This window comes from Haemaphysalis longicornis, unplaced genomic scaffold (assembly GCF_048455015.1).
Source record: "Haemaphysalis longicornis isolate Haplotype H1 unplaced genomic scaffold, Haemaphysalis longicornis Haplotype H1 scaffold_3, whole genome shotgun sequence".
NCBI classification, from domain to species: Eukaryota; Metazoa; Arthropoda; class Arachnida; order Ixodida; family Ixodidae; genus Haemaphysalis; species Haemaphysalis longicornis.
The window spans coordinates 71,389,890-71,415,894 of NW_027526335.1; the positions used below are offsets into that span (position 1 = coordinate 71,389,890).

The 26,005-nt window shown below is 49.2% G+C and overlaps 1 protein-coding gene across 1 annotated transcript; it reads right to left on the reverse strand.

Annotated features, from left to right (window-relative positions):
* Positions 1-257: 257 nt before the first annotated feature.
* LOC144175261 (uncharacterized) lies at positions 258-24,881 on the reverse strand. Its single transcript, XM_077704357.1, has 2 exons — positions 24,024-24,881; positions 258-284 (listed from the first exon to the last, which is right to left on the reverse strand). Exons 1-2 carry the CDS (start codon positions 24,792-24,794, stop codon positions 258-260), a joined length of 798 nt encoding a protein of 265 aa, XP_077560483.1. The 5' UTR covers positions 24,795-24,881.
* Positions 24,882-26,005: the final 1,124 nt, after the last annotated feature.

The window sequence follows — 26,005 nt, forward strand, 5'->3', positions numbered from 1 at the left end:
AACAGGAGCTAACCAGGGAGGAAGCGTCCACGTTCACACAGCTGCAGACGAATTCACTGATGACCCCGGTCGTCATGAAGCACATACAGCCAGAACTCTGTACGCACTACACGTGCGTGTTGTGTGACAATGCTAGGGCCACGGCCACCCACCTGCTGTGGGACTGTGCAGTGCGACCGAACGAGGCGGCAACCAGGACGGATCTACCGCCGTGGATCCAAGAAGCAGTGCGCAGTTACGACAAGGACAACCAACTATCATCCCTCCAGCAGGTCCTGGCGGCACTGGAAAAGCAGCACCGGAGCGAAAGCTGGGGGGGCGACGCCCTCCCTTACGCGGTAGCGGCGTCCAACCCCATAGCGAGTAACGAAGGGGTGGTCCGAGTAGGGGTGACGTCGGGATCGATGAGTGGCTACGTACGGGCGCAGTGAATACACTGTGTCTGTTGCAGGCATTCAATAAAGTCGTTATTCCATTTCATTTGACCGTGACTCGTAAGAACAAACTCATGCCAGAGTCACATGTCTCGTGTTGACGCTTTCAAATTCCCACTCTTTGCTACCGCTGCCCGGCATCGATGCTTTAACCTGCCAAACAAGTACCCTTCCCAGGCGTACTGTACCGCGTTAAGGTGCCTTATTTCTCGATTGACTTACACTAGGCGCCTTAGAGGCGTACATCATACATCACTCGAGGCTGTATAAGTCCGAAGATATTGTCGTCATCTCCACAATGGAGCCAGAGAAAAGGTCAGACGTGAATGATGGTTGTGGTAGGCATGCGTAAAGGAGCCTATAAATTTTGATTTTGCCCGATAGGCAAGCAAAAATTGCCTGGGCTCCTTCTTAAAGCGTTATTTGTCTTCTTCGAAGCAACCGATTAGACAGTTTGACATTTCGAAGGCCTTTCACTTGTTAAATTGAGCAAAAAAGGGTCTCCTGAAATACTTAGATATTCTTTTTACGTTAGGCAAAGTGTCGTGTTTATTCTTTTATGAAGCTACTGAATCAAGCTGACGTACTCTAAATACTCAGCGTGTAACTGTCCGCCTTACCTCTCTGTTTGCTTTGTGTTAAGAAGGTAATGGCCTGTTGGAAATTTCCTTACCATGCGAGAAACAAGCATGCTGTTATTTGTTCAACGGTACTTCTCACTGAGGGTAGATACGACGCGGAGACCGAATATTCACAATCTTTCTTAAACTAATTACGATCCCCACTTATTAAAGAGTAAAACGTTGGTAAATACGTACAATACCTTGAAGAAAAGCGGGTTACCGTATCGGTGAATGTGAATTTCTAGGCGCGTGATTTCGATGTGTTTTGAATGCCGCTCCCCTTTAGCCGCAAGTGATATCGCAGTTATTCAGAGACCTCTGCGGAGGACTTGTATCTTGGCACGCGAACCAGGGCGAAAATAAAACTTGTATTTCCTATGGCCCTTATAAAGGTGTCCAAAACATGTACCCTTCACCCATATAACTAAAGGGGAACAATGTAAAATGATTTACAAAGGCGTACAATGCTGAGTGTATAAGCGAACAGCCAGCGTGAAATCCGAGCATATGCGAAATATTCCATCTCACAGCGGACGCTGTCAGCAGCAGGTAGTGTTCCCGTGGCCCTTACAGGAAATCGATATCGGGGGAGTTGTCTCGATTTTGTTTTGCGTCCCTTGTACGCACTATGAAAGCGATGGCGATTCCTCCCACGAGTGAAAGGTATGTATCTCCAGTCGCTATTACTGCGTTTGTCCGATGACATGTCCAGCCTTCGTGATCATCGGTACCTCTAATAAATGTGCAGTTGAGCGTAAGAACTGGAAGTTGAAAATATAGGTAGCTGTGACACACAGAACAAAACGTTACCAGCTCAGCTTTTGACGATCTTTTTGAGGGGGGAAAAGCTGGTGATCGGGCGCAGATTATGTTTCAATTTTATTCGCTGCTGCCACAACCTTTTTGAAATGACTTGTTTTTCGTGAGGTAAAGCCAAACGAAAGCTTTGATAAAGGTGCAGATCGGTGACGCCGTGAAATTTACACGCACGTACGCACGCATACAAACCTACATACATACATACATACATACATACATACATACATACATACATACATACATACATACATACATACATACATACATACATACATACATACATACATACATACATACATACATGGACACACGTAGACACACACACACACCCACAGACGTTCCATACACGGACGCACGCACACACGTGCACGCGCGCACGAACATGCATACACGCACACGCGCCCGGGCACACGCAAACACAAACACAAAGACATGACGTTCACCTTAAGCATAAACAGTATTGTATGGCAGTATTTGTTGATATTGAAAAAGTGTATGATACTGCATGGCGCTATGGAATTCTTAGCGACCTTAAGTCTTTTGGTTAGTCGGGTAACATGTTAAATACGCTTGTAATCTACATGTCGGAAAGAACTTTTCGTGTGAGAGTGGGCGATACACATTCCCGAGTTCACGTCCAGGAAAACGGTGGGCCTCAAGGGGATGTTTTGAGTTGCACGCTGTTTATTATAAAAATAAACTCTCTTGGGAAAAAAATTGCCACCTACCATTTCTTACTCTCTATATGTAGACAACGTTCAAATCTCCTTCAAATCCTGTAATCTGTCCGTTTGCGAGAGGCAAGTACAGCTTGGTGTCAACAAACTCGCTGACTGGGCAGTCAGGAATGGATTTAAGCTTAATACAGACAAGTGTACTTGTGTTGTATTTTCAAGGAGGCGTGGAATCAATGCTGATCCTGATATTAAGCTTAAAGGTGTATCAACCCCTCCCAAAAAAGAACACAAATTTTTAGGCGTGGTACTTGACGAAAAGCTGACATTTATTCGCTATATAAAACACCTGAAACTGAAATGCCTCAAAACCATGAATATCCTGAAGGTCCTCTCGCATTGCTCTTACGGAGCGGACAAGCAAATACTCCTCCGCATTTTTACCAGGCTTATTGGCTCGCGGTTGGACTACGGGAGTCTGGTCTATGGGTCCACCAGTAAAACTGCTCTGAAAATGTTGGACGTAGTGCTGCACTTGGGTTTCCGTCTTGAATCTGGAGCGTTCCGGACAAGCCCCATTGAAAGCCTGTATGCAGAGTGGGATAGTTGGGGCCTTGAGCACCAGCGGTCTTACATTTCATTGCTGTATGCTATTAAGGCAACTTCTATACAAAAATCACCCATGTTCTTTGATCATAAGCAACATATCATCTGATCCGTTGCTCGCAGCACGGCCATCGATACCCGCTCCTTTCTCTACCCGAGTGACAGCCGTCGCTGAGGAACTAGGGATTTCATTTGAGGATAGCATGAAGTCTTGTATTGCTGACCTCATTTCGCCTTGGGAGAGGTCAGCAATTTCGTGTGATATTTCTTTTAAACATATCGACAAACGAAATGCGCCCAGAGAACTTATACTGCAGCACTTTCTTCAGTTACAACACAAATACCCCCACACCGCCTTCTACACCGATACTTCGAAGTCTTCTTCAGCCGTCGCATGTGCTGCACACGGCCCCAACTTTTCCAGTACGAAGAATTACACACAAATAGCAGCATTTTTATGGCAGAAGCACATGGTATCATATTAGCAGTACAACACATTACACAAACCAGAACAGAACACTTTATTATCTTTGAAGACTCACTAAATGTTGTAACAGCCTCACATTGCTTCAAAAATAAAAAACACATTGTCCTCGAGCATCTAATCAAAGCTCTAACCTCTGGTGATCACTCAAAACTAAAAATAATTGTTTGCTGGGTTCCGGGTCACAGTGGCATTCTGGGGAACGAAATTGCTGACCCGAGTGCCGCTGTGGCTGCTCTCCGCAGTAGCATAGATGTACCGTGTGTTCCCTACCTCGACCTGAAGTCACTGGTACGGACAGCCTTGCGCAAATCTTGGCAGGAAACATGGGACACACTCACACAGAACAACCTCTACACTATAAAGCCGCACTTAGGTAGATACATAACATACAAACAAGACAGACACACGGAAGTAGCCTTAGCCAGGCTACGGATAAGCCACACTTATGTAACACATTCACACTTGCTCACTGGGTCTTCGAGACCCTTGTGCGGCAGGTGTGGAGAGGGCCTATCCTAGTTCGCATACTAATCACATGCAACGCACTTCACACCACACGACGCAAACACTTTCCAGAAATCTACAGACGACAAATCCCACTTTATCCATCGCACTTCTTAGGCGATGAACCAAGAGAGAGAGAGAGAGAACTCTTTAATGTGGGCTGGAGAGGTCAGCTCTGCTAGCGGCAGTGCTTGCTACGCCAGATGGGGGTGATTACAATGCAGTGAAGTGAATGTGAGAGATCGAGAAAGCAGCAATAGAGTGAAAACAAAAGTTAAATAAAAATGGGACGCAATGAAATGCAAGGAAAAAACTCGAAATAAAGTGAAGTAAAGGGAAAAAAATTGAGCGAATGGAGCCCAGGAAGCGCAGAGCCCCTAACAAGAAAAAGGAGTCAAAGCGTACATGACGACGCAAACGCGTACAGACGTAGCCATGCGCACAATGGAAGAATTACAATGTTTTGCCTAGTCCTGAATCTCGCAAAAAACGCAGAAGAATTTTTGTCCCTAAATATGAGTCATTGTTGTTGTCCCAGGGTCCAAGGAAGTGACACAACTGAACGCTTGCTTCACGTCGAACACGAGACAGGCAGCTTGCCGCTGTAACTCGCGCAGCGGAAAATCGGGTGCATATACACAACAAGTGCTCGGTAGTCTCGCGCACAGCGCACGTGGGGCACAGTGGGGAATCCTCCCACCCTATTTTGAACTTGAAGCTTCGGGTGTAAGCCACGTTGAGACGCAAACGATGCAGTACACCTTCAGAGGCTTTGCTTACTACTAGGGTCATTTCCCCGCCCTCTTCAACGGTCGCCTTTCGGGGAAGCGCTTAACTGGTTGTCCGGCCTACTTCTGGCATTAGTCCCGGCGCCGTTGTCGTCTGCTCGCTTGGGGGGCCTTTTTCCCCTCTCCTTTGAAGGACGCGGGGTTCCCCTTCTTTCCCTCGTCGAGGGAAGCTGCCGGCGTACGCATCTTTTGGAAATAAACAGTCTTGTTTTGAAACTGCAAACCAACTCTACGTCTGCTTTCTCGCCTTCTTCAGCAGCCGACATTCCGGGCTGCTGCAAAATTGGTGACCCGAACAACGCTTCAACGAACATGCCGCGATGAGCTCCGACAACAACACTGTTGCCTCAACGCCTGCTTGATCAACGGGCGCAACTTGCCGATCACATCCTGGAATGCTCTACTCCAAAATATAAAAACAGTCTTGTTTTGAAACTGCAAACCACCTCTACGTCTGTTTTCTCGCCTCCTTCAGTAGACGACTTTCGGTGCTGCTACAATGGTATCGTATATAATATTGTACAGTGAAATTTCGTTAAACCGTACCTTACGGGAGCGTAGAAAGTAGGCACTAATCAGCACTATGGTTTATCCTAATGCATTAGGTAAAAGGGACACTAAAGCTTATGCGGGCACGGTTTAACGAGGATACGCTGCATATATAAAAATCCAGGGACATCTCCACTAAGGTGAAACCTGAGGAGGGGCAAAGCATGCAGTGTATGAATTGGTTCAAACATTCTAAGTCCTTCTTTTTCCAAACCTCGCGTTTTGATTGATTGCGTTTTGATAAAATACGGATAATTGCTGTATTTTTCTAATATGTTTATATACCGTTAATTTATTTTGAACCGGTTTTATTCATTCTACATTTGTTATTTGACCACAGTTGACGACTTGATCTACCGTGACGACATGTGACGGCGACAGGAGGCGCGGACAAACTGAGCTGCTAAGGAGCTTCCCGCTAAATTGCCTCATATATGTACACACAACAGCACATGTATATATATATATATATATATATATATATATATATATATATATATATATATATATATATATATATATATATATATATATATATATATATATATATATATATATATATATATACAATCTCGCGTTACATTTGGCTGAAGGGAACCCTGAAATACTTTTCTGAAATTTTCCTTTCTATATCCTAAATGTTTTCAGATCGTACGCAACAAAGCCATATAGAGTACTCACAGTACGGGGTCACAAAGTACCTCACGCAAAAATTACTGTTCTGTGTCCATCAGATAACTTGTAAACCTGATCAACAGATTTTTTTCTCTTTCCCCAGTGTTGGCGTTCTTTGAGCGCTCGCGTATTACGTCATTACAGATGTGCAGCGGCTATTGGCTGCTTAATTTATGTTTGAGCAATAATCGCATTCCATAGCCAGTTTAGAAAAAGCCACAAAGCAAGACAGAAATGGAAGCCTGATAGTTCTGCTTCGGCGAGCAAATTACGTGTCATAATAGCTTAAGTAGGCTAATTTAAAAGGTGCTACCCCAGCCCTCATCGCGGAGAAAATAAGTAACAAAACAGTTCGATAGGTAAAAATTGTTATCATAACGCACTAATCTTGGCTTTTCCAGCCTGTTATGACTGCGCTGAACTTTCATCGCACCATCATTCACCCCTCAAACTATCCGTTCTGCTGTGTATACCCCCATAGCCGCCAAGGCTTCGCTCCAATAACTCTCCTTGGCAGAATTCTCCTTTTTATGGTGACATTCTGACCGGCCAAAACGAACCAAAGGAAGGGAAGCAAATTATATAAATATTCGGCCAGCTCAGCAATTTAAAAGCGAAGGCTAACAGTGGTGCTGTTGGTATTCACTAGCCTTAACTTTGCTTTGCTTACGTCTGCAGCTTTATTAAGGGGAAAAATGATTAAAAAGCTAAGCTTTTCTATGCAAACTCAGCTAAAAGCTAGCTGAAGAGCTAGCTGAACTCAAAAGCTAGCTGAAGAGGCAGCGAAAGAGGTATAAAAGGAGCATAGGCGATGCAGTGCGTGGGTTGGCCATTCTTTGAGGCATGCGCCCCCGTATCAGTATTTCGACGACCTGTTTCAATCAGATCCGTTCTTTTTCAGTGCTGAGGCACTGCTCCGCACCGTGTTTTAAGGAAAGGAATCCCCTAGGAGAAAAACGTAACCAAAACTAAAAAAGCTCCTTTTTGTATGCCTTGTCATTGATTTCTGTCATTAGAACTCCCTGAACTAACACATACGCAGGGATGTGAAAAGAAAAAAAAAATCTAGGGAGGCCTGGACAGAGGCGAAAGATAAAAAGAGGCTCTGCCGTTTCTGTTTTTTGTCTCTCAAATAAGAAACGAGGGTACCGTAGGTGCACTGAGTTTCGATGCTTTGTGCAGGGTTTAGCTGCGTAAGTGGGCGCAGCAGGGCTCTCGCTGATCGAAGTGTACACTGGCGTCTAGCAAAACTAATAGGCTTGGTTTTAGAACTCGAGCTGGGAGAGACGGCACAAAGAAAACATTGTTGACTGGGTTCAGTGGCCTCACCGGTAATGGTCCAACACAAGAGATGAGAGTAAATCCTCCTCCACAGTCCTGGGAAACCCTTGTTATCGTACAAGTCAGCAGTGGATAAAAAAAGAAGAAGAAGAAGAAAAAGAAGAAGAAGAAGAAGAATAAAAAGTAGTAGTAGTTCCCACGGCCCACCACAGGGGTAGCAATGTTTATCTTACAGACTTTTCATTTCTTGAGAACTGGTATGAAAATTAGACGGTGCTGTAGAATGTACGAACTGTACTGAAGTAGCTCAGCTCGTGGAAAAACACGCCACTCTGCCACTCTGCGAAAATATCCCACTCTGGTCGCTAGTAGTATTTTAGCCCTCTAGATCTCTTTTCTTTTTTACAGTGCTACAGAACACAAAACTTCCGGGTGTGCAGCTAAGAGGACAGGACGAGGGAGGGTGTAGTGGTTGGCTTTTATTCTGTCCTTTAAAATTTCGGATTTTTATCGTGTAATAACCGCAGCTTCACTACCTCTTTTCGGACTTCTTTTTATCTTGCCCTTACTGTCTACTGTAATCTCGACACGTCTACTGGCTCGACAGTGACGCCTTGACAGTATTTCTCTTTTTTTGGGGTGGTAGGGGGCGGAGGTATTTTTCGTTCCCTAAATTTACCCTTCGTGTATTTGGACTCTTGTTTGTATGTCACGTTGTCCCCTTTGGACAGCATACTTCCGGAATTTGTGCTTGTTCTTTCGGCAGGCACAACACGGCAGTGTAAACATTCCTTGAGTACCTGCCCGCTTGACGTGTGACGCAATATGTGGTGGGTCGGAAGGACTCGTACTTTTACCTGCCTTATTAGGAGAGCTGCAGTTTCGGTCGTAGCCTTACTCGGCAAGGAGAGCGTGGTCCCAGCTCTTCCCGGCTGCTTAAATATTTTTCTTCTGCATTTTCTCACCCCTAGTTTGTGTCACAGCTTTCGGGTTGTGGGATGTAGTCAAGCGACAAAGCGTTTATAGCGTTTCACGTGATAGATAATCAGTTCTTTCACTTCGTTTGGTTCTTTGATTTGATTATAATCCGTGTGTGTCTTCAGTCTTCCTTATATTTAGCTGTAGATTCGTTGAGGTGTGGCTCGCATATGCGGCGAAAAAAAGTTAATTGAGTTTACCTCATGAATGTCTAGCTGTAGATTTCACTATAAAGCTTTTCCTTGTCCTTGCTTAATTTTATTGACATAATAATTCCTTCTATATATGATTGCTCCCAGATGGGCAGTGTGTCTAATTTTCTGTCTATTCGTTCTACCTCCAGGTAAATTATTTAGCTTTCCCTCTGTCCTCGCAACAGTAGGCAGTGTCGATGCTGGCCAGGTGCCCTTTAATTCCTTTTCCTGTAAACTCCTTTTTATGAGCGAGAAGTTGCGTAAGATTTCCGGAGTTTTTGCTGTGCTGGAAGGTCTATATGGGGCTGCAGAACAGTTTAGTACAGAACCTCCGGTGAAAACGTTTTGAAGCCTCGCTTGGATGTTTGATATTGTTGTAATAAGTTCGTCAATGTTTGTTCTTGCACTTTTTCCTTTTTGCATATGTGCGACATTGTTTGCGTGTAATTTAAAGTTTCTTGTCGAGTTATTATAACTTTCGATCATATTCGCCTGTGTTACTAACCAATCAAAATGTTCTTTTAGTTTTTTTCCGAATTTCTAGAAACTGACTTCCTAAATATTACTGCTCCCAGCAAGGCCTCCTCATATGGTTTTATTGCACACCCTTTTAGTTTGCTCATAACTAGTGTAATTACAGTGGAATCCCGGTTATACGTCTTCGGGATTTACTACAGCCCATGGGCTGTAGTAAATCCCGAGGACGTATAACAGATTCAACTTCGCCGGAAGTCGACGAGTTTGTCGTAACGCCTGCAAGCTTTACAACAAACTTGTCGACTTCCGCCGAAGGTCCCGTAGGAAAGAGCATTAAGAACATCGGTTATCCGACGCAATTCTATACCTGATCCGCATTATCCGACGACGCAAACGAAGGGTGCGGCCGACCGGCGGACCATTTAATAGCCGTGAGCATGTTCCTCAGACCTTTACCCCGCTCAATCAGTTTCCTCTTGCACAGCTTTCGTATCCGTGTAATCTTTCGTTTCTCTTCCCTCCAACAGCCGCCCGCTCCTCTGCACAATCACTTTTCCGGTTTCCTCGCTGGCATCTCTTCTCCTCTCTTCTCTCCTCGCTGGCATCTCTTGATTCGCACTGTCTGGTGGGAATCGCGGCAGTGGGCTGCAGCACAGGGTTTTATTTAACACAGCGCGATTGGCACCTGCATTGCATTATTGGTTTCGCATTTACTTCTTTGATGATTTCGGTTTCCGAGCACTGAAAAGCATTATTTTGTAGTTTACATCGAAGTTTCTTGAAAATACTTCGCGCAAAACTCTTTTTATAGGCCTAACTAGTGTTGTGCGGAATTTGCGATAGCGGTGTTAGATGACGCTTTGCATGGTCCCTAGAAAATCGTGTAATCAGAGTTCTACTGCACTAAAATAAAGTAAATGTTCACTGATTGGAAGGACTCTCTCAGTAATTTTGTTAAACAGCGTGTTCCTCGTCCCTTAAGCAGAAACCGAGTTCCATAATATTTGCATTTTTCTTCAGAAATCTCACTGAGCATTTTTTCTCAATTCCTTTCTTCGTTCAGGTTCTTCTACCCAGTTTGCACCTAAAAGTACAGTATACTGCAATTCGAACCACTGTAATACTGCGTAGAGGTTTCATTGTTATGCGCCGTCGATCCATGGCTTTTTTTCCCGCTTTAGAGTAGTGATCTGAGCAAAGTGTAACATCAGCGAACGTGGGAGACGTAACGTTCAACACACGCCTTCGTTTTTTTTTTGGAGGAAGGGAAGGAAGGCAAGAATCTACATCAGTTGCTACAGGTAAGGCTTTTAGACCAAAGGTAAAAACGCCTATTGAAATGATTGATTTCTGGAAAATCGCTGCCGTATTCTGCAAATTCAAGTATTGTTGTAAGCTACAGAATACGACCTTTCTTTCAGGTCTTGGTCTTAAAGACCGAACTTATAATGGTACAACCAATATATTACTGAATTCAACCTAATTTGAAATTTAAGTTCTTTTCGAACACGCACTCCCGCGCTAGTGCGTACAGCCCCCGTGTACAATCCAACGGCTCGCGAACGCGTCTGTTAAATTTACGTTCACATTTTATGTTTGATAAGTTTCCCCAATGATAGCGGTAACACCAAATCGGCTGAGATAGAAGCGTCAACGCAGGCATCGTACTCGGAGAAGATAAACTCTGGTATGTGGCAACTAATGCTTCCAGAACAAAACATTGGGGGACGCAGCACAGCACGGGGGCCACATACTATAACTCCCGCTCTACCAGACATTTCGCCCGAAAAAGGTAACACTCAACTTTCACTTCCGCTTACCATGGTTGGCGGAAGTAAAAGTAAAGTACTTCGTTTGCATATGTGAACTAATTTCCTACTTTCTAGACCAAGCGCAAAATGAGCGGGCAACCATCGCCAAATACGACTGCGCAGGTTCCCCAGAAATGACAAGAAATCTAGACGTTATCCTTCATCTTGCTTTGACAAAACCCGTTTCCGTGCGGATTTTTCATCTTTGCATGATGGCGCAGGCAGAAGTACCACCGCAGAAGTAAATCTATACACGGGCTCACACGTAAACGCCGAAACAGGGGTTGCCTCGCATGACGTCGTCGTCAACACAATCGAACTCAAGCGAAAATCAATGGCTGACCCTCAAGGCCATCGCGAGACACCATTGATGATCCCGGGCTACTTAGCAGGCCTCACGAGCTGCCTTTGCAATCATCACCTCTTTTCCAATCATCACCACTTATTCTTTATTGGAGATCGAGGGCGACAGACAGATTGCAAATGAACCGCTTTGTTGAATTTGAACAACAATCCACTGGCTGTTAGATGATGCTTAGTGAGAAGCCTAAGTCATCTTCTCCAAGGGGGTGTTGGACGCGCTCGTCTATCGAGCAGCCGACCTCAATTGTCCGGAATGGAACGGGCGCGTGTAATCCCTGCCGGCAGCGCCTCCCTCTCCGTCTTCATCGGCGGCTCTGTGCTGATCCTGTTCCCCTGCTCGCTACGCGTGGCCGGACGACCATAGATCAGTCTTCACATTGACTCACATGATTCGATCACGGCCGGAGTAATGAAGTGACGCCACGCGAAAAAGGTTTCGACACGAGGTGACATCGCGGGCGCAGGCAGCCACCCATATTCACGCAGCTTCGCCGTGACGGCGGCGGAGACTCAATCTGAGCACGCCCCGCTGAGGCCTTGAACGCGTCTTTGTTGCGCGGCAAAGCTGCCGTCATCGTGTTTCATTCGCTCGCTGTTTCGCATATTAGGACCTCCGTTAGCCTTAATATAGAGGTTAAAGACTTTCGGCTACTTTACTTTGTTTCTTACTGCTTTATTAAGTTCCCCCTACCGAGTAACGGTCTTTTGTTGGACGTATCTTGCACAGCCTATCGATCCAATCTGTGGCAAGACCGCAAGCTGTGCGGCCGCACACGTTATGATATATATTATGTAACGCCGCCGACGTACTGAGTTATGTAGCAATGAAGGGTTTGCTGTGCCCGCAGCAAAGCCCCTGCGATGTTCGGCTGGTATGCTGGTATGCCACAAATGAAATGAATTCGTTGGTTTTATAATAGACCCGATGCCAAAAGGCCTTGTTTGGGGAAATGGGAGCAAGTGTAAGGGAAAATGGCTTAAGTTAAGTTTGTTCATGGCAATTACAGTGTTCACTTGTGCACGTCAGAGAGGGTTCCGCGCGCAGGGGTTGGACAGCAATTTAGAAGAGTTCGCGAGGAAACTCTGAAATTAAAGAGACGTCATCCGTAGGCCACAAAAAAATGGTTGTTTCCTTTTCATATACATGAGGGTGAGCTTTAAAAATAGATTAACTTGAAATTTTGGTACAACATAGAGTTTGAATTACGGATTTATGTTTTGCATTTATAGCATAATCTCTGATATTCCGGTATCCGGTGCCAATACACTGATGCATTCTACATGCCACCTTTTGTATCACCAGCATCATCCAACGTACAGGAGTTGTAGTTCGCGAACTCGGATGCAGAGTCGAGGAAATCCCTTTATATGCTTTTCCTTCTTTCCGGTTTTAACGAGGAATCCGGGCCTTCTGCCACCGCGTCTCCCTTCCCACGTAACACGTATTTATACAAAGTGTGAAGTGCGGACAGTCAGTCACCACCCTCCTCGTCTTTTACGTTGTCAAGCGACCAACATACTTCATATCCAGTGATTTTCATGCGAATTCTGCATATACCTTTTCGCCGCAAAAAACTTCAGTTAAGTTGTTTTCACCTTAGCTTAGACATTCCCACACAATTCGCAACATGTACTTAGGGCGTCTATTTAATGGTTCTTTCCCCACAAGCTCGCTAAAGCTAGGTGGAATTGCGTGCTTGGAATGAATGCGCAGTTTTTTTAAAATGGTGTTGACTGATATACTTTACACATTACTGGAACATGCGCAATGTAACAGCACATGTTTACATTGGTGCAATCCGCACATGCACCAAATATTTTATGTTGATTTTTTGTAAAGCTGAACATGTGCGGAATCGAGAGTATTTTCAAACCGGATAAATGGACGTCTTCTCGACGCACTGGACCAGTTGCAACTGCTTTAAATCATTTAAGAAGGTACCTTTGCATCCACGCGAAATAGCTGGGAATAACCGAAGAGAGCCAATAAAAATGGGGAATACACTGTAAACTGCCTGTGTGTGTGACATTTCACTTAGAAATACTGTTAGCTTTGATATGGAATCCCAATGTTCATTAACTGTTGTGGTCCTGCCCGACACAACACGGCTCACCGTGTTTACTGTGATTGGCTCCTGATGCTTGATAAGCCAGTTTACTTGCCACTCCTTTGTATTCTGACGAAGGCTTGCCACAAGTCGAAACGTTAATAAACTTTCGCTCGTTACCCGTTAGTCTTCTCGTTTACAGTACATTTTTACCTGTACAATCGTACCTACTTCCTACGCAAAGACATATATATATATATATATATATATATATATATATATATATATATATATATATATATATATATATATATATATATATATATATATATATATATATATATATATATATATATATATATATATATATTGCCGCGAACCATACATTGGGTTTGTTTATTTGTGTTTTGCTTTTACCGCCCGGCTGCGCCGGTCTGTGTTATCTCTGCGCCAAGGGAAGCGCGTGTTCCATTCTTTCTTTCTGTGCCGCATCTGTTATCTGTCGTGATAGGGAGAGCATTCCGATCTAACGTGAACAGCCCAGAATAATCTTCTTGGATCTACTATGTTCTCGATGTGAATCGACGTTTCGAGAACCACGCGCACCGAAAGATAAAAAGCCTGCAGTGCGGACGCCGGGGCATTCGATTCTGCGACGCTCGCTGACGCAAGTCACTTTGTTGACCGCTGCTTCGCCGCCTCTGTATTCTTTTGAGTTGTTAGGGGAGCACAAGTTCGCTCCAATAAACTTGTTTCTCCTGCAAGACAACTGCGTCGTCCTTGGCTTCGTGACATCTGGTGGAGGTGCTGGGTACGCACCCTTCATGCCCACTGCAACCTCGGGAAGCCGCCAAGCCAGTCCAACAAGAGCCAGCCTCCGCCTGCAAGGTTTACCACCCGAGTTCGGTTTGATGCCAGAAGGGCCCAAGAGAAGGAACGCTGCAACCAACACCATGGTACAAGAAACAACGTCGCCAATCATGCTGCAGCAGCCCCGGGAACCGCCATCGTTCCGGGGAGCCCCCGCTGAAGATCCAGAGGAATGGTTGGAGAAGCTGGAGCGCGTGCGGATCTTCAACAGGTGGGACGATGAAGAAACCTTCCGGCATGTTTTCTTTTACTTGGAGGATGCAGCCCGAACTTGGTTTGAAAACCACGAGAGCGCCTTGACCGACTGGACGCAATTCAAAAGCGAGTTCCTTAAGACCTTCACGACCGTGGTGAGAAAAGAACGAGCTGCGATTTTACTGGAAACTCGAACGCAACACCCGAACGAAGGAGTCGTAATCTTCGTCGAGGAAATGAAGCGACTTTTCCGCCGTGCGGACCCAGGAATGACGGAAGAAAAGAAACTACGGTTTCTGATGCGAGGTGTGAAGCAAGAGCTCTTCGCGTGCCTTGTTCGCAACCCCCCCAAGACCGTGTCCGAATTCGCGTCTGAGGCCGCCGCGATGGAGAAGACGCTCGAAATCAGAACGAGGCAGTACGACCGCCCAATCAATGCGCTGGTTTCGGAGACGCTTGGTGCCAGCGCTATCAACTCCGACTCACTACGCGACACTATCCGCGAAATAGTGAGGGAGGAGCTGCGGAAACTGCTCCCGACGCCGCCGCAACCACAAGTCGCTTCTCTTACCGACGTCATTAGAGAAGAAGTGCAGCAAGCGCTGGGAACTTCAACGACGCCAGTAGCACCTCGCGAGCCGCAAGCCATGACCTACGCGGCTGCTGTACATCGCCCTCGCCCACCTGCACCCTATCGTCACGAGGTTCCGTACCGTCGTCCCCTCTCGCCGGCCCGACCACCTGCGGCGCAACCCCCTGCCCCAAGGAAGACCGACGTGTGGCGAACGTCCGACAATCGTCCGCTGTGCTACCACTGCGGAGAGGCCGACCACGTCTACCGTCGCTGCCCCTACAGGAGGCTCGGTTTGCGAGGGTTCTCCGTCGACGCACCCCGCCCCCGAACTGGCCAGCGCCCATCGGAGATCGAAGAGTACCTGTCCAACACCAGCCGTCGACCAGCCCGTTTCAACCGTTCGCCGTCACCCTACCCATACCAGTCGCCGAACCGCCGTAGCAATGCTGAGTTCTCACGTGGAAGGTCCCCCAGCCCACGCGGGGGAAACTAAAAGCAGCAACTTCTGGAGGTAAAGTTGCACGATCGCGGAAAAATGAAAACCCTCCAACGACGCAACGACTCGCGGAAAACAGTGACTCACAACATGCCCTCATCCCGACGATCCGACCCAGACCTGACGAGACTTCCGTACACGACGACAGCTATACGCCGCGACGCGCACCCGACCGGACCGAGACGTCCGCTGAGAAGACGATGACAACGACGACGCACAGTGCCCGACCGTCAACACGCACAAGCCGAGATGCGACGCCCCGACGCACCCGGAACTCGAGGAAGGCGGCATCCGACGTCAAGGTGTCCATCGACGGCTTTGATGTAGTCGCCCTCGTAGACACGGGAGCCGACTACTCCGTGTTGAGCGGACCATTTGCGTCTAAGCTGAAGAAGGTTATGACCAGATGGGACGGTCCGCACATACGCACAGCAGGAGGCCACCTCGTGACGCCAAGTGGAACGTGCACATCGCGCGTCACCATAGACGGCACGACGTACCCTGCGGTGTTCGTCGTTTTGCCCAACTGCTCCCGCGACGTAATTCTAGGAATTGACTTTTTGACGGACAACGGCGCAATAATCGATCTGCAGACGAAGTCGATAACGTTTTCCTCCGACCACTCCATGACGCCGGAATCGAACCCCGAAATCCGTGCAGCTGTAAGGATAGCCGATGATCATGTCACCCTGCCACCCCGCGCAAGTTTGATGATCACCGTCTACTGTGAAGGTGCTGCTCCTGACGTTGACGCTATCGTGGAGAGTGACCAAAGGTTGCTTCTTGACCACGGTGTGTCTGTCGCAAGAGGCATTGCGCGCTTCAAGGAACACCAATCCCACATTTTGGTTACTAATTTCACCGAGGAGTACCAGCATTTAAACAAGGGCGCGGCAATTGCATTCCTCGAAGAAACGCAAGAAGCAAGTGACGTGATCGCGGTCGCCGACTTTGAACGCACCCCCGTAGAAACCTTCAAGCTCCCGCAGCCCTTCGACGTGAATCCGGCGCTACCGCAAGAACAACGGAACAAATTATTGGCTTTGCTGCGTCGCTATAGCGAATGTTTTTCGTCGAGCGCAAAACTACGTCAGACCCCTCTAGCGAAGCACCGAATAATAACCGAAGATGGAGCCCGACCTACCCGACAGTCACCGTACCGCGTCTCTTCACACGAACGGGAAGCCATCCGGACTCAAGTCGACGACATGCTCAGCGACGACATTATACAGCCATCGAAAAGCCCCTGGGCTGCGCCCGTCGTACTCGTAAAGAAAAAAGACGGCACATTAAGGTTTTGTTTTGACTACCGGCGACTGAACAAAATCACGAAAAAGGACGTGTACCCCCTCCCCCGAATCGACGACGCCCTCGACCACCTCTGCCACGCGAAGTACTTCTCATCGATGGACCTGAAGACCGGCTACTGGCAAATTGAAGTGGACGAGAGAGACCGAGAGAAGACTGCATTTATAACCCCAGACGGCCTATACGAGTTCAAGGTGATGCCGTTTGGGCTGTGCACAGCACCAGCGACGTTTCAAAGAGTCATGGACACTGTGCTAGCTGGCCTTAAGTGGCACACCTGCCTCGTATACCTCGACGATGTAGTGGTATTCGCCCGAACTTTCGACGAACACCTTGCAAGGTTGGAGTCCGTACTCGAGGCCATTCGTACGTCGGGGTTGACGCTGAAGCCTGAAAAGTGCCGTTTCGCATACGAGGAACTCAAGTTCTTGGGCCACGTCGTCAACGCCGCGGGAGTCCTACCTGACCCGGCAAAAACTTCAGCTATCGCGAACTTCCCTAGGCCGAAAGACAAGAAGGGCGTGCGAAGATTTCTCGGGCTGTGCGCATACTACCGGCGCTTCGTCGCAAACTTCGCACGCATTGCAGAGCCACTCACGCGCTTGACAAAAGACAGCACCCATTTCAGCTGGGAAAACGACCAAGAAAAAGCATTCTGCGAGCTGCAAAAACGCCTGCAAAGCCCGCCCGTGCTCGCTCATTTCGACGAAAATGCCGAAACGGAAATGCACACGGACGCCAGTGATATAGGCTTGGGTGCCGTCCTTGTCCAAAAGCAAAGCGGCTGCGAAAGGGTAATCGCCTATGCCAGCCGTGGTCTGTCGAAGGAGGAGAAAAACTATTCTGCCTCTGAGAAAGAGTGCCTGGCTATTATATGGGCGATTTCAAAATTTCGCCCATACGTGTATGGAAGGCCATTCAAGGTTGTAACAGACCACCATGCGCTGTGTTGGCTCGCCAATTTGAAGGACCCCTCTGGCCGTCTTGGGCGGTGGAGCTTGCGCCTGCAGGAGTTCGACGTTACAGTCGTTTATAAATCCGGCAGGAAACACTCCGACGCCGACTGCCTGTCCCGCGCCCCCGTCGACCCACCACCACAAGACTCTGATGAAGACAGCGCGTTCTTCGGGATCGTGACGGAGAGCGACCTAGCCGCCCAGCAGCGTGCCGACCCCGACTTACGCGCCATAATCGAGTACCTCGAGGGATGCAACGTTGCCGTTCCTAGGACCTTCAAACGCACCTTACCAGCATTCAGCCTGAGAAACTACGTCCTCGTGAAGAAGAATTTCAGCCCCGGAACAAGAGCGAATTACCTTCTCGTCATCCCCGCGGACCTTCGTGACGAAATTTTGGAAGCGTGCCACGACGACCCGTCTTCCGGACATCTCGGCACAGCCCGCACTATTGGAAAAATCAAGGCGAGGTACTACTGGCCCGGCCTTACCGCTGACGTCACCCACTACGTCCGGAGCTGCCGTGACTGCCAGCGACGAAAAACGCCGCCGTCAAGACCCGCCGGACTTCTACAACCGATCGCCGTCCCATCGAGACCATTTCAACAGATTGGAATGGACCTTTTAAGCCCGTTCCCTACGTCCCGATCACAGAACAAGTGGATTGTCGTAGCGACAGACTACATGACGCGCTACGCAGAGACCGCCGCTCTTCCGAGAGGGACTGCACAAGAAGTGGCAAAGTTCTTTATAAGCCAAGTTGTGCTGCGACATGGAGCCCCGGAAGTCCTAATCACAGACCGCGGAACGGCATTTACTGCGGAGCTGATGCAAGGAGTATTACGCTACAGCAACACGGATCACCGAAGAACGACGGCGTACCACCCCCAAACGAACGGACTAACAGAACGTCTGAACAAGACAATCGCAGATATGCTGTCAATGTACGTTGACGTTGAACATAAGACTTGGGACGAAGTGCTCCCGTATGTCACGTTTGCGTACAACACGGCTATCCAGGAGACGACGCAGCTGACGCCGTTCGAGCTTGTCTACGGTAGAAGGCCGACTACGATGCTCGACGCCATGCTTCCGCACGTAGAAGACGCCGACCTCAACGCCGACGTCCACGGATATCTTCAACGTGCGGAGGAGGCCCGCCAGCTCGCTCGAGTTCGTATAACGGACCAGCAGCTGGTGGATGCGGGCCGCTACAACCTCCGACGCCGAGACGCCGAGTACCAACCAGGAGATCGTGTGTGGGTTTGGACTCCCATCCGACGACGCGGACTCAGTGAGAAGCTCCTGCGACGGTATTTCGAACCCTACCAGATTCTACGACGTGTCGGCCAACTTACCTACAAGGTGATCCCCGATGGTGATTCTGGAACATCACGACGACGCACGCGGCCCGAAGTCGTCCACGTGGTTCGCTTAAAACCTTTCTACGGACGATAACGAATTTTATTTTTATTTTCGGACTGTCGCTTATGTTAGCATCGGGTCGATGCACTCTTAGAGGGGGGGTAATGCCGCGAACCATACATTGGGTTTGTTTATTTGTGTTTTGCTTTTACCGCCTCCTGCGCCGGTCTGTGTTATCTCTGCGCCAAGGGAAGCGCGTGTTCCATTCTTTCTTTCTGTGCCGCATCTGTTATCTGTCGTGATAGGGAGAGCATTCCGATCTAACGTGAACAGCCCAGAATAATCTTCTTGGATCTACTATGTTCTCGATGTGAATCGACGTTTCGAGAACCACGCGCACCGAAAGATAAAAAGCCTGCAGTGCGGACGCCGGGGCATTCGATTCTGCGACGCTCGCTGACGCAAGTCACTTTGTTGACCGCTGCTTCGCCGCCTCTGTATTCTTTTGAGTTGTTAGGGGAGCACAAGTTCGCTCCAATAAACTTGTTTCTCCTGCAAGACAACTGCGTCGTCCTTGGCTTCGTGACAATATATATATATTGTTAAGAAGACAGCCGACACGCCGGTAGCCGGTTGACGTTGTTTAATCGCAGGAGCGAAGCCGATGGATAACGCAGGTCTGAGCGTTGCGTTCACCAAGCTCGTGTCTGGCGCATGCACGTCCTGTGGTTCATCGTCTTCCTTGACACCTCTTTGGCGCATCTCCCCGTGTGTGAATTGGTCGTAATCCTATATGGGCTATGCTGGTGAGGCACATACCCCGATGTCTTGATGGCATGTTGCGTCTATTGCATATGTTCATTACCCTCGTTACAATCACCCCCCGGTGCAGAAGGAGCCAACCTGGCGACTTAGGGTGATGTCGACACGAGCGGGTCGTAGTAAGGCTTGAGCCTATCAACGTGGACTGTTTCACGGCCACGGCGGCGAAGATCCGAGGACGGAGTAACGGGCTCAACAAGGTAGTTCACTGGCGAAGTGCGGGCAATGACCTTGTATGGACCGTGATATTTGGCCACCAATTTTTGGGAGAGACCGGGTGTTGGGCAGGGCACCCAAAGCCACACATGCGAACCAGGATCAAACGTCGTAGGACCGGTGGAGTCGTCACGACGATGCTTCTGGCGCTGTTGGTCAGCAGTTGTAAAAGAACGGGCTAGTTGTCGACATTCTTCGGCGTGCTGCGCCATTTGTGATACCGGTGTGTATTCTGTGGCATCGCGGTTGTAAGGGAGTATGGTATCCAGGGCGCATGTCGGCTCACGTCCGTAAAGCAAGAAAAACGGGGAAAATCCCGTCGTCGCCTGTGTGGCCGTGTTGTAGGCGTACGTTATAAATGGGAGCACGAGGTCCCAATTGGAGTGGTCCGATGACAAATACATTGAAAGCATGTCGCCCAGGGTGCGGTTGAATCGCTCTGTGAGCCCATTCGTCTGTGGGTGGTATGATGAGCTTGTCCGATGAACTATGTGACATTCGGCGAGTAGCGCTTTCACGACTTCCGACAAGAAGACCCGTCCTTGATCACTCAGGAGCTCCCGAGGCGCCCCGTGGCGAAGTATAAAATGACGTAGAAGGAAAGTGGCGACGTCACGAGCCGTGGATGCGGGCAGTGCAGCAGTTTCAGCATACCTCGTCAGGTGGTCAACGGCAACAATTATCCACCGGTTACCGGAAGCTGTAGAAGGCAGTGGTCCGTATAGGTCGATCCCAACGCGGTCAAAGGGTTTTTCCGGGCAGGGTAGTGGTTGCAGTGGAGCGGGCGAGCGAGCAGGTGGCGACTTGCGGCGTTGGCATTCCGGGCACGAGCGAACGTACTTCTGTACGAAGTTGTACATTCCACGCCAATAATAACGGAGCCGGAGTCGCTCGTATGTCTTGATGACGCCAGCATGGGCGCAGGTCGGGTCGTCATGAAATGAAGCGCATATATCTGCGCGCAAATGGCGTGGAATAACCAGCAGCCACTTGCGACCGTCCGAGAAATAATTTCGGCGGTAAAGCAGCTCGTCGCGCAGTTGAAAGTGAGAAGCTTGCCGTCGCAGGGCCCTTGATACACGGGCAGGTGACGCACCGGAAAGGAAGCTGATCATGGAAGCTATCCATGGGTCCTTTTGCTGCTCAGCGCACATGTTAGTAGCACTGAGAGACGACAAGCTGCAGTCGGTAGTGGCGAGGTGAGACACGTCAGCCGGCAGCGGAGAGCGCGAGAGGGCATCCGCGTCTGAGTGCTTCCGGCCTGAACGGTAGACGACGTTGATATCGTACTCTTGGAGCCGAAGAGCCCATCGACCAAGGCGACCACAAGGATCTCTGAGGGAGGCCAGCCAGCACAGTGCGTGGTGGTCGGTGACGACGTCAAATCGGCGGCCATACAAGTATGGGCGAAACTTCCCCAATGCCCATATTATGGCCAAACACTCTTTTTCAGTGACTGAGTAGTTGGACTCAGCCTTTGTCAGCGTCCGGCTCGCGTATGCAACGACGTGCTCCGCAAAGCCAGATTTCCGCTGCGCCAGCACGGCACCAAGGCCAATACCACTAGCATCTGTGTGGACTTCTGTTGGAGAAGACGGGTCAAAATGTCGAAGTATAGGCGGCGATGTGAGCAGACGACGGAGTGTCGCAAACGCCTCGTCACAGGATGCTGACCAAGCCGAAATGCCGTTGTCGCTGCTGAGAAGCTTTGTTAGTGGTGAAATGATGGACGCAAAGTTGCGAATAAACCGCCGAAAATAAGAACACAGCCCGATAAAGCTCCTAAGTGCCTTTAGGGTGGTCGGTTTCGGGAACTCCGCGACGGCACGAAGCTTGGTCTCGTCCGGACGAACGCCCTCCTTGCAAACGACATGACCCAGGATGGTCAGTTTGCGCGCGGCAAAGTGACACTTCTTCAGATTGAGCTGCAGTCCCGCCGCGGCGAGACACGTCAAAACTTGCTCTAGGCGAACCAGGTGCGTCTCAAAATCTGGAGCGAAAACGACTACATCATCCAAGTAGCAAAGGCACGTCTTCCATTTGAGGCCGCGCAAAAGACTGTCCATCATTCTTTCAAACGTGGCTGGGGCATTGCATAGCCCGAACGGCATAACGTTAAATTCGTAGAGGCCATCAGGGGTGACGAATGCCGTCTTCGCGCGATCAGCCTCCGCCATTGGGACCTGCCAGTACCCGGATCGTAAGTCGAGGGATGAGAAAAATTCGGCTCCTTGCAAACAATCAAGCGCATCATCGATGCGAGGGAGCGGGTATACGTCTTTGCGTGTAATGGTGTTCAAGCGGCGATAATCTACGCAAAACCTAATGGAGCCATCTTTCTTCCGAACAAGTACCACAGGCGAAGCCCAGGGACTCTTGGAAGGGCGAATAACACCTCGCTTGAGCATATCCGTCACGTTGTCTTCAATAGTTTGGCGCTCAGTCGGTGACACTCGATAGGGGCGCTGTCGAAGCGGGGCGTGCGAACCAGTATCAATGGAGTGCGTGACAACGGACGTGCGACCCAGCGAGCTTTGCGCGTGATCAAACGACGAACAGAACTTCCGAAGCAATGCAGCAAGTCGTGATCGTTGGGTTGCGTCAAGGTCTTCGTCCATGCACTGGTGGAAAGCAGCAGATGGCAGTTGGTCTGGTACGCCGGAACTAACACTCAGTCCGTCAATCTGAACATGGTTCAAATGGTCAGGTACATCGACGACTAGCCGGGCATCCACAATCTCGATAAACCCAAGTGTTTCTCCACTAAAAAGGGAACACGGAGTCGCCGACGGATTCGTGACTAACATAGTGCTTGCGCCATCACGAGTTGTTAAAATGGCACAGGGCAAAGGAAGACATTTCCGACGTAGGAAAATGGCTGAGGGCGTAAAGAGAACAGTTGCGTCTGGGACAGTGGTGCAACATAATGGAACGAGGACAGAGGAGCCTGGCGGAACGTCAGTGTCTTCAGCAATTAGTACCTTGGTAGTAGGGGCATCACCGGAATCCTCTAAGACGTCAGTGGAAAATTCAACTTCAGCCCGAGCACAGTCAATAATAGCGTCGTGGCGGGAAAGAAAGTCCCAACCCAGGATTACGTCATGGGAGCAGGATGGCAGGACGATGAACTCAACGATGTAAGAGATGTTCTTGATGACGACCCGTGCAGTGCAGGCAGCAAGCGGCTTAATGGGTTGCGAATTGGCGGCTCGTAATGAAAGTCCAGAAAGTGGCGTCATCACTTTTCGTAGAGAGCGGCAGAGACGGGCATGGATAACAGAAACAGCGGCTCCTGTATCGATTAGCGCAACAGTAGGGGCACCTTCTACAATCACGTCAATAACATTTTTCGGTGAAAATTGAGGACTTGTGCAGTTCGACGGTGACGCAGCTCTTGCCTCAGGAACTGCGGCTGTTAGTTTTCCTCCCCGTCACTGGTCGGGCGGCGACGCATGGGGGAAACTGAGCGGCGACGTGGGGAGGACGAGCGGCGGCTGGCGAACGGCGGCTGTTCAGAAGACTCGGTGGGCAAATTCTGCGGAGTTTGCGGCGGAACACAAGACGGGGTGTGGGGGCTTGCGTAAAAAGGTGCTTGAAAAATGTTGGCGGGCTGCAGCACACGACGACGACAGTAGCGGGCGACATGTCCGGGTGTCCGACACGCGAAACAGATGGGCCGATTGTCCGGTGTGCGCCACGCATTCGCATCGTAAGGACTGGTGATGGGGGTTGGATGTGGACGTGATGGTACGTGAGTCGGCGCAATGCGCACCGCCGGCTGGAACGACACGGCTGGTTGCGGCGCTGGGGACTGGAAGAATGGAGCAGGCGGTGGTGGCGGCCTGGCTGTCGCTCCAGCGTAGGTGAGAGGGGCGTAGGTGAGAGGGGAGAGGGGCGTAGGGGCAGCGACTGGTGCGGTGTGTTCGGCTGGTGGCAATGCGTTAGCTACCTGGTCCCGTATCATATTCCGGAGTGTAGGCGCTAGTGGAGAAGGCGGCTCTACGGTGCAGGGGAGCAGGGAAACTTGGCGGGCCACCTCTTCTCGTATAAAGTCTTTGATGCGGGAAAACAGAGCGGAATCCTCGTCGTACGTAGCCGCCACGCTCGCCACGGACTCTCCGCGAGCACAGGCTTGTCGAGTCAGAGCTCGCTGCTTGCGTAGATCGTCAAAACTCTGACACAAGCGGACGACATCCGCAACAGTTTTGGGATCTCTAGCCAAGAGCATCTGGAAAGCGTCGTCGTCAACGCCTTTTAAAATGTTCCGGACCTTGTCAGCTTCCGTCATGGAGGGGTCGACGCGTTTGCATAAATCAATGACGTCTTCGATATAGCTGGTGAACGTCTCGCCAGCCTTCTGTCCGCGTGCACGTAAGCACTGTTCGGCGCGAAGTTTTCGTACAGCAGGGCGGCCGAAAATTCTAATAAATTCACTGCAGAAATGAGACCAAGGCCGGAGATCGGACTCGTTATTGTTGTACCATGTTTCCGCGACTTTCGTTAGAGAGAAGGCGACGTTGCTAAGCTTGGCATTGTCGTCCCACTTATTATACGCACTCACGCGTTCGAAGGAAGCAAGCCAGTCCTCTGCGTCGCTGTCGTCTGCACCGCTGAACTTGGCCGGTTCCCGCTCGCGCATGGAGCCGCGGCAGATCACAGGCTGAGTGGTTTCTCTGGACATTGGGGGTGGTAGCGTCCGGGAACGAAGCTCCAGGGCGGGATCGAAACTCCTGACCTCCACCACTTGTTAAGAAGACAGCCGACACGCCGGTAGCCGGTTGACGTTGTTTAATCGCAGGAGCGAAGCCGATGGATAACGCAGGTCTGAGCGTTGCGTTCACCAAGCTCGTGTCTGGCGCATGCACGTCCTGTGGTTCATCGTCTTCCTTGACACCTCTTTGGCGCATCTCCCCGTGTGTGAATTGGTCGTAATCCTATATGGGCTATGCTGGTGAGGCACATACCCCGATGTCTTGATGGCATGTTGCGTCTATTGCATATGTTCATTACCCTCGTTACAATATATATATAGATATATATATATATATATATATATCACAGAAGAAAAACTTCGAACAAGGTAAAAGCACGATTGTGGCCTACGTTTCAGCAAAGAGAACTTGCTTTCCTCAGGGCTTGCCCTGAGGAAAGAGAACTTGCCCTGAGGAAAGCAAGTTCTCTTTGCTGAAACGTAGGCCACAATCGTGCTTTTACCTTGTTCGAAGTTTTTCTTCTCTTGTGTTCTCTACCATCTTCAAAGTTCTACTACTCCCTATATATATATATATATATATATATATATATATATATAGAGAGAGAGAGAGAGAGAGAGAGAGAGAGAGAGAGGTATCGAACACATGTCATCTCATGCGGAACGTTTTCGGTGTAGTACTTGCAGAATGACGTAATTATGGGTCACTCGCCTTTTCTAGTTTCTTCCCATAGGTATTACTAGACAGAAATATGTATATTTTTGTGCAAACATGGTCACCACGATGTCTGAACAAAGCTCGAAATTTGCCCCTGCGCGCACTTGGGGACCCGTTATCTTCCGGAGAACGACGGTGCAGTTCCTTGACTATGGGCCGAGTTCGAAGCCACGTGCAGGGTAGGTGTGATTACCGGTATACGATGAGAGTATTCGCGTATAGCAGCAGCACACGGCTGAAATATCGGTGCTCGGCGGCTCTCCATTTTCCGGTTCGGGGCCCGAGATCATTGGCTTTTCCTCTCGGCGTCAGTGGATAAAAAAAAAAGCAAAGAAGCGCCCCCAAATAAAAGTCGTATCTAAGTCGGGACAAAGACGGAAGTACGACTAGCGGGGCGGTCCTGATTATCTGTCCTCGTGTGCCGAGGCAGGGCTTGAATACCGACCATGTACAGCGTCGTCAG